Raw genomic sequence first — 16,265 nt, forward strand, 5'->3', positions numbered from 1 at the left:
GATATGTAAAATCAAAGTCAACATTTATTTGTGCAAATATTGAACAAATACTTATGATGCATTCATTTCTGTTTCTTCTATACAGATTGAATAAAATTGCAGAATAATGCAGCCTATGCAATTCCAAAGCGGTATTTCTTGGTAGATTCTGTTCTTCAGATCTCAGTGATCCAGTAGTGAAATGTAAGACTTTAAAGTTTATGTCAGTGTAAAGGATTATATTTTTGGTGTTTGCGCTTTGTTCTAAAAAATTTTGTCTTGAAAAAAAAAAAAATCTGATTTAAATCAAACAAATCTGAGTTTCATAATTTTTCATTAAAAAAAAAATCACCAACCCTGATTTGCTCTCCCAGTGCATTAAAGTCATATGAAAACAAATTCAAACAAAAACATGTCTTCAAAAGTAGAAATGAATATTAAAGAGGTAGAGTGAAAGTCATCTTACAAGATAACAATGAGAATGAAAGTATGGTTGAAAACTGAAACTAAATTCACCTACTGGTATAGGGATGATAAATGTACATATCCATCACCAATTACATTAAAGGGGAGAGTCCATCTTGGCATTATTGATAAAATATGTTTTAAATTGAAATATTTACATTCTTTTAAATTGAAACATCAAACAATTTTAAGAATGTAAAATTAGTAAGAAAATTTGGAAAGAAACAGAAAATTTGATAAATGAAGGTTCTAAGGTAAATGTTAAGTTTAGTTTGGAAAATATAATCTTTGGTTTTGATGAAAAAAAGAAATGATGCATTGAAATGTTTGGTATGTATAATCAGACAACATTTGTTTCTACAAAAGTTATGAAGATGAGAGAGTTCTCAATCGTATCAGGTTTGTTTTAACAAATTTAATACGAAATGGATGTCACTTCATTCTTTATTTAATTGAGAGAAATGTGAAGTATTATTATTGTTTGAGTTCATTTAATGATTGTGTAATAATTTTTGCTTGTGCATATTTTGAAATTATTTGACTCAATAAAAGGCCTTTGGAGGGCTAAATTTTTTTTTTTAAATCATTGGAACAGAAAAATGAGAGAAACATGAAAGAATAATATAGTTATGAAATTTCATACATAATAATTTCAATTTGTGACATCGCATGCAAGCAGCTTCCCCCATATGTCATGTGATATAAATTCCATAACTTGCGATATTTTTAGAAATTGAAGATCATTACAACAATGCCTTCAATATATCATCAGCAGAGCTGCCAAGTTGTATTTTGCATTTTCAGTATTCTTATCCCCCAAAATCAGTATTTTGACAAAAAAAATCAGTATTTTTACCGTGTGAGATAAATATTTTGTATTTTTCCCCCAAAAAGTGTATTTCATAATAAAATGCTTGGCGCACTCGCCCATCACGGCGCTCAAGCTGCATGCAAGCTAAAACATTGAAACTTGTGTATATCTCACCCTGGTTTTTACAAAATGATTGAAAAAAAAAACAAGTTACCTGAAATTACATTGATCTAATAACCATATTTGTGTACGTTTTATGAAATAGAGACATATAGAGATGATTTTTCTCAATAAATTTCGATTTTGTAAAAAAAAAAATACAAAAAACGTATTTTTTAAAGAAAAAACGTACTGCCGTATTTTGGTTGCAAAAACATACTAAATACGGAAAAATCGTACTACTTGGCAGCTCTGCATCAGTCACATTAATTCATACACACTCCTATGAGAGAAGTATTTTCAGTGATAAAAAATCATAAAAAAATAAGAATTTAAGAAATTTACGACATGACATATGGGACAGCTGTTTGAATTCTAATGCAAAAAAAAAAATGTTATTCTCGATTTGTTTTTTTGTGAAATCTCCAGTGATAAAAAAACCTACACGTAATTGATGTTAGAAGGAAAATTCCTTTAAATAAGTTAGGCTATGTATAACGAGGGCCTCCCGTCTGACACTCTGACCACTGACCAATAAAGATGACCATTTCCTGTGTAACATTCAATTCTTACATCCCTTGACTCATAACCAGGAATGACCACTCATTGACCACTCACTTATTGTTCTCATGCAATCCTAAAATATTCATGTCACGAATAAAGCATGCATATCATATACATTCCCTTCATAATCACTGTTAAACCTGTCTAGAGGAGCTTTGCAATAAATGCATGTTCAATTGAAATCACGATCAAGTCTCAAAATCGAGCACAAGACCTCTAGTTAAAAGCAAATTTATCACTCATCTGTATTCACCTGCAACTCAACTTTCTTGTAATGAATTATTATTGTTATTTCAGGAATCCCACTTTATTGGGGATTGAAGGTAAGTGTCATGCAAAACCCCATTTGTCACAAAATATAATCAACTTTCAAAACCTTTATATTTAAAGTTTCTATCTCTTAAGCTATAAATTACAGGAACTAGTGAAATATCTATTAAAAAGTGTAATATCATAAACACAATACATATTTTGTGAATAATAATAAATGACAATGCATTTTATCTTACAAGGGAAAATGTAAGCTAGGTACCATTAAGAATAAATCAAGAATTACTCTAATGAATATGTAAAATGAAAAATGAAAAAGTGCAGGATTGTGCAACATAGTTCAGAGCAGAGCAAAGAAAGTCACCGGGCAGAGGGCCATTGGCCCTCAATGTGTCAGAAATGGCACATATTTGTAAACTGCAAGAAAACTGTAAAAATGAGTGGTGTTCCATATAAATTACAATTTTAGTTGAACAGCAGTGGACAATTTGCCCTTATTCAGATTCCTACCTGAACTGTCAATTATAAGTGTCACTACTAGGCCTTCTCATCTCTGTTGTTAAAGTCATTCTTTACATTTCATATTTCAAAAACAAAGAATACGTACCATATTCTATTCCATCATATCTGGCCATATTGGATGCGACTTCTACGGTGTTGAGGACGGAGTAAACAGCTATGGAATACTGGGTGTGGGGGAGGGATATTGGGCTCACTTTGGCACCGGCATTTTCAAAGAGATCAGCAGCTTTGGACCAAGCCATCAAGACGTCTTCACTCAATCCCGGGGCATGGTATTCCTATAATTCAATATCAAAAGACAAGCAGAAAAGAAATGAAACAATGTCATTAAAATACCTGTATCAATCTTTGTGAGTCTAAAGATTCATTAATTTTCAAGGTTCAAATTGGTTGTCAATGTCAGATGAAATTGGTCAAATCAAATTTTCATACAGAACCAAAAAATGAAATGAACAGTCAATACACATTTTAAAGGTTGCAATGTTAGAACTATAGTCCAATGTAATTCAAAATATAGAACCTTTACCTAAACTTTGGACAGAACCATGTAAATTCTCTTAGGCTTTGTACAAAAACAATTTACTTCTAGAAGGCAAACAGTAAAAATATTTGAAGAGTCTGAATCTAACATATGGTGACTCCATTCTTCATAGCTTCAGAGAATAAGCATTTGATATTTCACAGGCATCACTATGAAAAAAAAATATCTTAGACCTATTTATTATCAAATTCAGGTATTAAACTGCTTTTTTAAAGGTGTTACTTATACCAAGAAGTTTTAAGAGATGGAGTGACAATGTAATGCAAATTAATTCATGTACATGTAGCTTCTGATTTCTAAAGAAATACAAAAGAATGTAGCCTTTGGTGGTGCCATGTGATGCCACTATACAGTTTCATGGAAAAACTAAAAAGTGATCTGTGTTAAAAGTAGATAATTGCGAATATTTCCAATTTCATTTGATCACAAAATGTGGAAATTAAACACATGACAAAATATATCTCAAAGCCTTATGTCATGAAATTGGGTGAAATATTGTATGATAACAGTTTCAGAATTTGACAATTTTGAAATCAACATTTTACAAATGTAGCCTTTGGTGGTGCCATGTGATGCCACTATACAGTTTCATGGAAAAACTAAAAAGTGATCTGTGTTAAAAGTAGATAATTGCGAATATTTCCAATTTCATTTGATCACAAAATGTGGAAATTAAACACATGACAAAATATATCTCAAAGCCTTATGTCATGAAATTGGGTGAAATATTGTATGATAACAGTTTCAGAATTTGACAATTTTGAAATCAACATTTTACAAATTTCCACAGAGAGAATTTTCCTGATATCGCATCGCAATTTGCTCCATATTTTTGAAAGACTGCTATGCATAAAGTCTTTTGTAATGCATATTTTTACATAGGACTGTACATTACTTAGTTGAGAGCTTTTCTCTCATGACCAAAAATGCTATTCAAATTTGTAAAGCCAAAATATTCCCTGCCACACAATGCTACATTGCAAAAAATTAAGATTAGTTTCAGTGAATATATCTATTTATTATGTTATGTGTCATAGTAATACAGACACATGCGGCCAGTCGAGTAATTTCAAATCATATTTCAATAAATATTGGAACATTTATTTTGCTTTCCCAATAAAAACTAGCAATGAATCTGCTCATCAAAACCCAACAGAGGCAGCATTACAAAAGCATATTTCCTATTGTATCTGGCCAGTACATCTGTTGTTGGGTGGGGATCTTTTGTCTACACGACAAATCTAATGAAGAACATGTCTAACATGTTTTATCCTTGCGGCATCAAAGTGGCTTTAAAGGGAATGTGTTGGATAGTTCTCCATCTCTTAAAACTCCTTGCTTTAATATACTCAGAAGCAATGTGTTAATATCATTCCCATAAAAGTTAACTTTCAATCGTTGCAGATATCATGTTGCAGAGTTATGCTTTTTATCTAACATACTTATAAATCCCAGGCATATCTTGTTTCAGTATTGCAATTAAAACTGAACATTATGAAGTAGACAATGGTTGATAGGGTGGGATGAAAAGTGGCTGTCATTAAGAGAAAGAACTGAAAGCAGATTCGGAGATTTTAAGTAATTAGGGAGTATATAGTTTTGTAAGTTTTTATAGTGTGCATCAATCAAATAGTCTGTCGCAATATATTTTCACAAAGAAGAGAGAGAGGGCGACATTAGACAAAAATCAGATACATGGGGTTTTCAGCAAATTAAGGAATAAGAGAGAGAGAGAGAGATGGAGAGAGATATGGAGAGGGAGGAGTGAGGGAGAGAGATCTGGGCATATATTCAAGAATATGAATATGAGAAATGTTTTTTCTCATGTTATTCTTCCGTCAACTTTCTATTCTATTTTACTTTTTATTCCTCATTCTCCTTTATACAGTGTATTTTGTTTACATGTTTTTCTAACACTTAAAACATTTTAGTTTCCTCTTCCTCTTCAGCTTTTCTGAAGAACCATTAATTTAAGTTATTTTTTCAACTTAGTCTTTGTAAAGAAAACATGTTGCATGTAACCATTTATTTTACAGTTCTGAAACATTTTTTTTTAAATAATAGGCATATCTTATTCACTACTACACATCTTAAAATAGAAATTCATGAGTATCATTATCAATATATTGTCAATATGAATCTGTTAAATTGATTTCTATGCTGTGTTATGATAAGTAGAAGTGTCTGAGTCAAGTGATTCTGTTTTACTGCCTTCATCCAACCACATCATCAATTCACTTCTGCAAGGAATTAATTTGTATCTTGCTGCACTCAACCCAGGAGAGGTTAAGTTTAAAGTGTTTTGTGAAATGTCCCCATGGCGAGCTTGCACAACACTTGTTTGACTTGGCACACATGCAAGATAAACTAATCAAATCCACTTTCATAACAAAGAGGAATATATCATATTACTAGAAGAAAAAAAAAACCACACTAACACTTTAAGTGTTTTTTGCAGGTCTGTGAATGTAAGAATATGAAAGGTGGTATCACTTTAATACACCACAAGGATAAAGATTATAAAGACAAGTATATCCTTGTTTGAAAGAAACAAGTTTGGAAATCTCCCAAAGTACTTAAAAATTAATAATTCCTATTTTTATCCCATTATAAGCTATGTTCTTCTTTCTGATTGAGGAAATTATGATTTAGAACCATTTTCATCTACTTTCTTACACCAATAGAGGAAACCAGTTTAGAGTGATTCCATGCCAGAACAAGTGGAATGCCTCTGGCGGTCTCACCTGCATCACGCGATTCAATAAAGCAGTGCTGACTTGTAAACTACTATAAAATAATTATTCATAAAAAACACCATTCATATAATGATACAATACTACGTTCATTGATATTTGATCTTGATCATGTGGCTACTCAGTACACACGGTGTGTAGAATACTGATGATTATGTGTACGCTGCAATTTCAAATTTTGTGATAAACATATAACCGCACTGAGAGCATTCCCATTGCAACAAGACCACTCTACGTGAAGTGGTCCTGGAAACCATATCAGGAGATTGTGATGAGGACGCTAGCAAAACGATCTTCTAAACTGGTTTTCTAAACTGATTAATTTAAAGGAAATCAGTTCAAGAAAGTAGATGAGAACTGGGTCTCCGAAACATCCCGAGACATATGTCCAAATTTCATGAACTAGATCCATACACTTTCTAAGTTATGATTCCAATTCAACAAACAGCCCCAACACGGCCGAAGTTAATTGCCCTTAAATGACCTTTGATCTTGGTCATGTGACCTGAAACACACATAAGATATTCAAGGATACATGGTTGCTCTTATGTCCAAGTTTCATAAATTATCTCTGTAAACTTTTAAAGTTATGATGACAAGTCAACATATACCCCAGCATGGCCAAAGTTCAATGACCCTAAATGACCTTTGACCTTGGTCATGTGACCTGAAACTCAGGCAGGATGTTCATATACTTTTAAGTTATGATGATATTTCAAAAACTTAACCTTGGTTAAGATTTTAATGTTGACGATGCCAAAGTCACCACCATCAGAAAAACGTGCCTATAGTCTCGCTCTGCTATGCAGGCGAGAAAAAAACACAATACTAACATATTAAAAACAAAATTTTAGACAAAATACAATGATGGTAAGGTGACCCTAGAGAAAAAGTTTATAAAAAGGGGCACCAAATAACAAAATATACAATTATCAACAACACAAGCATATCTATAAAGAACACATCACTGCAGCAAGGAAAAAAAAAGAGGGGGGGGGGGAGTACATTAATATTTGAGGGGTTAATAGGTTCATATTTTGAGATAAACGTGATTGTGTTTTCTGGTTACCGTAGTAAATTTAGGTCAGTGCTGTGGATGCCCCATTGACTGGCTTTAAAGGGATACTCCAGGCTGCAAATATTTATATCTAAATAAAATGAGGAAAATTCAGTGCAATTGGCTGAAAATTTCATCAAAATCTGATAATAACAAGCAAAGTTATTGAGCTTTAAACTTTAGCAATATATTGTGAAAACAGTTATGCAGGTCATCATGAATATTCATTAAATGGGCTGATGATGTCACATCCCCACTTTCCTTTGTCTTATGTTATTACATAAAATCATAATTGTTTCATTTTTTCCATTCATGTGTGAATGACATGTCTCCCTTGTACTGAAATAAGTTGCAGCAATGAATATCTAATGCACTTAATCAGTTGTTATTCCACTATTTTTGGTTCTTGAACGAAAAAACCAGAATAAACCTAATTTCATATAATAACATACAAAAGAACAAGTGGAGATATGACATCATCAGTCTGCTCATTGAATATTCATGAAGACATGCCAAGAACTGTTTCACCGGAATAATACAAATCTAACTTTTTTATTCCTTGTCCAATTTTGATCAAATTTTCAGTGTTTTGTTTGTCTGATTTTTCTTAATCTGTTCAAATATTATTATTTTAAGCTTGGAGTACCCCTTTAATACTCATATTATTTGTGTCCTTTGTTTATTTTCCCGTTTCAGCTGTAATATATATGTGCCCTATGGACTTTGATATTCCTTGTCCGATTTTGATCAAATTTTCAGTGTTTTGTATGTATGATTTTTCTTAATCTGTTAAAATCTTATTATTTTCAGCCTGGAGTACCCCTTTAATGCTCAGATTATTGTTTCTTTTCCCGTTTCTGCTGTAACATATAAATGTGCCCTTTAGACAAATAGTCTTGCCCTAACAATGTACAAATATAAGACCTGCAAATCACTCTGCTCTTCTAAAGTTTTCATTCCTCAATATTTGCTGATATAGTTAATTCTTAATCTTGCAATACTTACTTGAGGTATACCTATATGAAGCCCTTTCACATCGATCTCATCTGGCAAGGTAAACGGTGTGAATGGATCCATTACGGTTGTGGAATCCATCGGGTCATGACCTGCCATAGCACCTGTTATAGAATAACGAGGAACACAGAAATATTATTCAATCTCATAGAATTAATAAGTAAAACCTAGTGCTTTCAAATGCTTTAATGACCATAATCATACTTACTCACACCCATGGGTGCATCGCTGCCGCCGTGCACGGTAAATTCAAGGCACGACGCATGCAACTCTCTATGAGCTGATCCTTCCACAGAATTTGGAGATTCCTGGAGTCCAGATAAACCACTTCCATGCACTTGCATGAATCGATCTTGCTTCATGTATTATAATCTCATACAATAATTCAATTTCACTTACCGATCCATATGAAGTCTATTTGAGCACTCTATTCCCCTCTGTTCCTCATCTTTTCTTGCTCTTGGCGTCGCGCTGCTTGTCGAACAACAACCTCAATTTTTGGCCTAAAGAGGGCGCGATTTATATTCATATCAAAGACATGACAAGGGAAAGACTAGGCACCTAAACTATTTTACACGCAAATCGACGCAAAGCATTACGCAAAGACCGTGAAGTGTCCAATCTTTTCATCGTATAGACTTCGGTAGACCGTATTATTGACGTTTGTTAAAGCTTGTACTGCTGGTTTCATTCCAGGTACGTAGATTTTTTAATTTTTTATTAGTCATCGTTTTAAATTATTTGCAAAAAAAGTGTTATCATCACCAATAATAATCTTGAATTATGTTTATGAAGGTATTCCATTTATTGGTGCCCATAATTAGTCAAGTAATCATAAGAATTGCGCATTCAAAGAATTAAGGCAGTTATAAAATTACCGAGGAGCTAAATCAAGGTTGTGAAATTTATTAGCGTTACCAATGGGCTTCCTTGTATTCCGTAGAAGAGACATGCGAAGTCACTTTCCAGGCCGAGGTAAGCGAATTTGCTCTTTTTTGTACTTTTTTTATTTTGAATTTCAATATAAAATTATGATTGTATTGCTACTTATCGTAAAGAGCCCCGATGAGTAGCGGGAAGGAGTTTCGGCAAATATTACTTCTGCAATGAAGCGATGTTTGCCATCCAGTGTCAAACGCGGTACGGTGTACGAGGTTAGTATAGTATACTAACCTCATACTAGTGTGAGTGACTTACTCATAGGGTCTAAAATATATATATACATTTCTGATTACATTAGATATTTATTGCTGCAACTTATTTCATTATAAGGGAGACATATTATTCACACAAGTATGAAATAATGAAAAAATTGTGATTTTATGTAACAAGATAAGAAAACAGAAAGTGGAGATGTGACATCATCAGCCCACCTAATGAATATTCATGACGACTGTTTTCACAAAATGTTGCTAAACTTTAAACTTCAATAACTTTATTATTTGTTATCCGATTTTGATGAAATTTTCGGCATTTTGCTCAGTGAATTCTACTCTATGTATTAAGATATAAATATTTTCAGCCCGGACCATCCCTTTAAGGCGACTGATCTCATAATACCTAATACAGTTGCTGTATCATCTACAGTCTTGGTGAAGATACCAGGAACATCTAAAGAGTTGACTAGAGATATCAGGCCATGCCTTGAACAAAGACCATAAGAAGGTTTCAAACCGACGACGCCACAAAATGATGCTGGAAGACGGACTGAGCCACCTGTATCCGAGCCCAGAGCTCTGTGGGGAACACAAATAAACATACAAAATGGAGTAGTCATCAAGAAATGATCAATGTCTTATCAAAGACCAACTTCACAACAGAACGATGCCTGAAGATAAATAGATCCTTCTGTATCTCAATCAAGCTCTAAGGGGGAAGAAATAGAATATTGGTTAAAATAATTATAAATGTTGAGAAGATAAAGTCAATGAACATGACCTGAAGGAGTGTCCAGAAGAAGGTATAGAACTGTCAGGAGTGGAGATCTTTCATACATGCCAGGAGGCATAATGGGCAATAAGTATGTAAAATTATAGTAAAGAAATTTATAAAAAATACAGTATTCAAGGATGCAGTCAGTAGGGAATGCACACATGATTAAATGAATCTTCTAAAATAATACATACTGATTTGATAACACGTAATTTTATGGTGTTAAAATCATTGTTAAAGAATTAAAAAAAACATAGACAAAGACACATTGTGTAAAATAAGATGTGCATGACAAAATACTGTAAACAAGCTAACCAGGAAAGTGTTATGAATCTACTTGGAAAAAGGGCTAACACTAAGATAGGAGAAATAACTGACTTACGCCAGGCACGACCCACTGGCTACTGCGACACCACTTCCTCCTGAGCTGCCTCCACTAACGAACCAATCAGAATCAATGATATCATCTTCAGAACTATAACTCCCTCCAGTATTCTGGGCTTGACGTTTCCTGACCCGATGAAAGGGGTACCTCCATACATTACGTGTAGGTCCAAACAAACTGTCTGTTGTACCACTCCTTCAGACAAATATCACAAGATGAAACGATGAAAGGACTTTAGGTATTTTCAATAGAATTTCAGAATGTGTAATAAAAAATTTCCATTCTAAAATATTTAAATATTATAAGCTGGAGCACTTTAAATCATCTAGCTCACCATTATCATCTTTGACATCAATGAGGTGCTCTAAAAGTAATTAGAGGCTTAATTTGTGAAATGCTTCCTAACAAAGTACAAAGGGAATATTCTTCTTACATCATTAGCTCTACCAGGAATAGAGTAATTTAACGTAAATTGCACACATTTATAGATATCAAATCAAATAATAAATTATAGAAGTCCTTTCCAAAGTAACCATAAAAAATAATTTTGAATTGGATCAGGTCTCATCTGTTAAACACAGAATGGTATTAATGAATCAGCAGCGAAACCAGATGGGAAGCTAGCTGACTGACTTGTTCAAAATGTAGGAACAGATCAGGAGTGCAGTGTAAGCACTTTCTTTACAGCTTGTATGCTCATGCAAATCCATCAGCAATAAATAAAATGGGGGCTTGGGGCCAATTCACCCCTGAAATATATCATAATACCCTGAAAAATTTAAGAGAGCCCCTAACACTCCCATAGGATCCAATGTAAATTATGACACAATGTAAAAAAATGGTTGTTGAGTAAAAAAAAAGTAGCCCTGGAATCAATCAATTCATTAATTTATTTGTTCTGTATAGTCTTGTCTGCTGAAATAACGATACTGTACTCCAATACATTAATTTAGGACAGTAATGATTCTATTATCATGTTATAAAACAGCTTACCCCATGGCAAACTCATCAAGGTTAGTTTTTCCCAGAAGGATAGCACCATGATCCTGAAGTCTTTCTACCACCGTAGCTGTGTATGGTGGCTTATAATCTATAAAGAAAAATAAAGAATCAATGAATCATTGAAAATTGTACTCGGCTTTGATAGGTATTTGACACCATTTGGTTGTTGACCAGTAAAAGGTGATGTCCATCATCCAGAGGGGAATGAGAATGAAATAAATGTAGAAGTGTTATAGCTCAGTGGATAAATCTCTAGATTTTGAACCACAAGGTCCAGGGTTCAATTCCCACCACAGCACTCGCAGCCTTTGCCAAGGCTTTTATCTACATTTGCCACTCTCCACCCAGGTGTAGTAAATGGGAACTCAGTAGGAAGGAATTCCTTGAAGGCCTCAGTGTCAGTATGGAGTGCTTAGAAACATTTGTATTAAGCGTTATATAAATGTATATTATTATTATCATTTATTATGTATGATTTAATTAGCTATGATCTAAAACACTGTCCTCTAAACTAGTAGCTAACCTGGCCAGAAATGCCAAAAGCTGAATTCCCAGAATTTCTATGGTGTAAAAGCTTCTTAGCTGTACATCCAATAAGAAGCTCTCATTACATGCTTTTCACATACATGTATAGTCAAGGGTAAGAAAATGAATACCGGTAATCCTCTTCCTATGCAAACTTATCGTACATCTAAAAAGTGCTGAAAAGTAATGCAAACCATACTATCAGAAGACACAACTACACAAAGTTTACTTACTCTCTAACATTTTTGAGCCACAAGTTGTTCTAAGCCCTGTTGTGCTGTAGTTGTCCTTGATAGTTATAGGTATCCCACCTAAACAACCTACAGATGCACCTGATAAATGACAAATTGGATCATTGATTCATTTAGTGTCACTCTTTGAAACATAATTGAAATTCTAGAATATAAACTGGCCAGCAAAAGAAAGTACCCACTTCTATCAAAGGCTGCACACAAAAATTCACCCCATAGAAATAAACAATTTTGTACACAGGTATGCTGCAATATCCATTAGTAATCACATACCCAACAGGAAGTGATTATCTTTATTACAAAGAAATAAAATGACATGTACAGCATCTTGGTCACTGAATCAAAAGTCACAAAATGTAACAGAATGAGCCGTCCATTCACTTTGACATATTGGTTGTTAAAAGATGTTGTCCATTCAGTGGCCATTTTTGCTTGGTGGAAAGTGCTTTTGTGTGGGACTTTTGATTCAGAGACAAAGATGCTATGCATGCCAAGTTCTTCTTTGTTATGAAGATATTCAATTGCTTATGTACATGTGATTAGTAATGGGTATTGTAGCACACCTGTGTACAAAAATTGTTTATATTTATGTCGTAAATTTTTGTGTGCGGCCTTTGACAGGGGTGGGTACTTTCTTTTGCTGTCCAGTTTAGTATCAATATACTTATTAAATCCAAGAAGAATCATATAGCAACCTTTACTTGTCAAATCTGATTACCAGGCATAAACTCGCTAACCTGAACATCTATGTAAGAATAATGCATTTAATGAAATTTAAGCCTTTTAGGGTAAATTAAGAAGAAAATATATGGAGGGTGAAGGGATTTGGAAAAGGGAGAATAGTGTGGATTAAAATAATAGTGGGTTACAGCTGAAATCTGGGGAAAAAATAGGGCAAAAATACTCAAAGCTGTAACATAAAAAAAGTTCTGGATAAGACCGTAAATAACCTTTAATTACTTCATGAAAATCTTTATAATAAAAAGTTTGGTAAAAGAAAAAAATAAAGCTTGCACAATTCTACACCTTCATCATTTTCCCTATCTTCATCAGATGTAAACATAGGTGAATCTAACAACGTAGAGTTTATGATACTCTAATACTTTACTTCTACAATTTGGATGAACATATTCAATTAATAGAAATGTGTTTCAATATATGTGACATTCAAAATATGAATTTTCAAAACATGGTATGTTATTGAAAATGCACAATATAATATTTCCTTCAGGAAACATAATGTAAACTAAATTGTAAGCAATATGCATAATAAAATATTTACCATGATCAAATATGAATCCAACTTGTTTTTAATAATAGCCAACTTCATATGGAAACACAGTAAACAAAAACTGGATAAAATGAAAGATTACAGTATTAGGACTTTATCTTCTTTAAAAAAATGAGCAATTTGCTTTCTATGTTAGCAATTTGTATTTGGAATAAAATTCCCTTTCAAGTAAACTCCTGTTTAGTCAATTACATGTTGTATGAAAAAAAGCATTGAAAAAACATTCACCTCAATAAGTTATAGTTAATTTTTCATCTTCAGAAGATGTAAACATAGTTAAATCTGAACCAAGATATTATGAAAGTTTAAAACTGAGTAACACTAATACACACAAAAAATTTAAATATTTTAATCTTGCATGAATCTGAATCATCCAAGAACTTCAGGAGAGATAACACATCATGCTTTGAAAATTAATATTTTCCACATGTTATTTGTTGACCTTTATCTATCATCTGATTCTGTGTTATTCTCATTACAGTATCTCATTGTTTTTCTGATTTGACTAATTTGATATCTTATGAAGATGAAAAATAAAATGAAATATTGAAAAATTGACTACACAGAATGTCTGGCCAATTCAGATTCAATCAAATTTCTATAAACCAAATTGAAAAGAGAGACACAGATGCTTATCAACAAAAAATGTTGAAAACCTGAAATTTCATGGCATCATTTGTTATCTAAACACTGACAAACACAACGATGGAATCTTTGCTTGGAACATGAATCATATTGTGCATAGTGCTCTAAGCAAGATTGGAATATTTACTATAATTTACCATGAATTTTAACTTTAAAAAATCTAAACAATTGAACACTGAATGGAAGAATGAAAAATTTATTGACCATTAAGAAAATGAGAAATCTGCTTTCCATAATTGAAATTTGTATTTGGAATAAAAAAAAAAACCTTCACATAATCAGCAGTCTCTTATGAATTAAAAGTTGTGTGAAAGAAAATATAAAAAAAAGATTGACAAAATCTACCTAGATTGTAACATAAATTTTTCCACCAAAAATATTTTCATCTTCTGAAGATGTAAACATAGTCAAATCTGAAAAGATAGAGATTATGATAGTTTAAATGAATAACACAAATAAACTAGATTCATATAAAAAAAATTCAATCTTAGCCATTGGAAAATTTAAGACTAACACTGTAACAGTAAAAGTGAAACTACCTTTATTTATTTTGTCTTGGACTTTCTTTGCATCTTCCAGTCCTTGATCAAAGCACTCTGTTACAATAGCATTCAGCTCTTTACAGCGCCTTGCCCTCTCTGCACATCTGGAACAGAGCTCAGTGACCGAAAGCCGACCATCACGTAAGCGAAGAGCAATCTGCAATGATGGAAATTTAAAAAAATGAAACTTTGATTTGAAAAATAAACTTTTCATGCTTCAATCTACATGTATATTTACATCTGGAAAATAATATTAATAAAGTTAAGTCTTAAGGCTATAGTATATCTATGTTCCGCAACTTTGACTTTGAGTGGATTATGTCAAGAACAAAATTATCAAATAAATCAAGTGATCACCCATCAGGCGATTATTAGCCCCTCAAGGCTCAAGCTCAACTAACTTATAGTATACCCAGAAAATAGTTTTTAAACAGGTAAGGAAATAATTTAGATCCCAAATTGTTTGGCATTTATGTAGATCTTATTCTAATTTTTAGTTAGAAATTATGGAATTAACCGAACACACATCAACTTAATTAAGTCTTAACCACATGTATGTATGGTGATATAGATCTAGGCCATAGACTATAGTGACTGATAGATTTGCATACTGATCTATGATATGCCGCCCCCACCCTTTCCCCTCGATCACATGCTGCAGTCCCAGGCCCAAACTTGCCAAAGTCAACAAATTCACGAGTGAAGAGTAATCAATATTGCAATAACATAAGCTCTCACAATTTTTTGAGTTTGTGGGACTGAGGTGAACAAAATAATTCCCTGTAAATTAAAAAAAAAAAAGTCAATTTAAACATTTACTTCAGAGAAATACATACTACTTTTACATGAACAAAGAGCCGAACAAAAGATATAACAGAAACATAAATTATATTTACCTCACGAATAGATAAACCGAACATTTTTCGTAAATCTAACTGTTATTGGAAAAGTCGCAGCGCACTCAACTGTCGCGAGAGAAAACGTAGATTTTTGTCCAGTCGTTTTATCAATTATCTTTAAAATGCGCGGCGCAAAAGTACGTGCATTCTCTCTTTCTTTTCCGGTTAGCGCCTAGCGCATAGCTAGGAGAATAAACTACAACTCGTTGCGTGATATTCTCCCTTTTCACTTCTCAAACCTGAATTTTGACAAGAAAGACTGTGAAAATGCCACGAATCCAGATTAAAGGAGGTGTTTGGAGGAACACTGAAGTAAATATTTATGTTTTAGTCTTATTCTCCCTTAAAAATATGTTAGTTTGAGTTAAAATCCATCAGAAATTTCAGTTAAATCGGCGATCTTTGCAAAAAAAACTTGCATGTTTTGCAGTGTATGACGTGCTTTTTGAGTGTGTATTGTGCATTTTAGGGTAGTGTGAGAAAGAAAATTCAAAATTGAAGGTGTTGAAGGATCAGAAATTCAGAATTAAGGAAAAAGAAATGGTTTTAACTTTTATTGTGGCAAGTTTAACACCCATCATTAATGGCATGCCTCATTAATTTAAGTTAAATTAATTTATTTCAGTCATCAGTCACTATCACTCAGTCATTTTGATTC

General features: G+C 32.9%; 2 protein-coding genes across 2 annotated transcripts in view; one reads left to right on the top strand and one right to left on the bottom strand.

Annotated features, from left to right (window-relative positions):
* On the bottom strand, window positions 1-16,062 carry LOC129259662 (glutamyl-tRNA(Gln) amidotransferase subunit A, mitochondrial-like). The gene is made up of 9 exons (XM_054897926.2): window positions 15,605-16,062; window positions 14,706-14,865; window positions 12,213-12,311; window positions 11,446-11,542; window positions 10,450-10,647; window positions 9,696-9,871; window positions 8,127-8,239; window positions 1,680-3,048; window positions 1-1,221 (listed from the first exon to the last, which is right to left on the bottom strand). The coding sequence occupies exons 1-8, from the start codon at window positions 15,626-15,628 to the stop codon at window positions 2,821-2,823; spliced, it is 1,095 nt and encodes a 364-aa protein (XP_054753901.2). The 5' UTR covers window positions 15,629-16,062; the 3' UTR covers window positions 1-1,221; window positions 1,680-2,820.
* LOC129259660 (cell division cycle 5-like protein) overlaps window positions 15,725-16,265 on the top strand; it is a 17,019-nt gene continuing 16,478 nt past the window's right edge. Inside the window, exon 1 of the mRNA XM_064098193.1 lies at window positions 15,725-15,919. Coding sequence (XP_063954263.1) covers window positions 15,875-15,919 — 45 coding nt within the window. The 5' untranslated portion in view covers window positions 15,725-15,874. The remainder of the gene's footprint in view (window positions 15,920-16,265) is intronic.

Source organism: Lytechinus pictus, chromosome 4 (genome assembly GCF_037042905.1).
Source record: "Lytechinus pictus isolate F3 Inbred chromosome 4, Lp3.0, whole genome shotgun sequence".
NCBI lineage: Eukaryota > Metazoa > Echinodermata > Echinoidea > Temnopleuroida > Toxopneustidae > Lytechinus > Lytechinus pictus.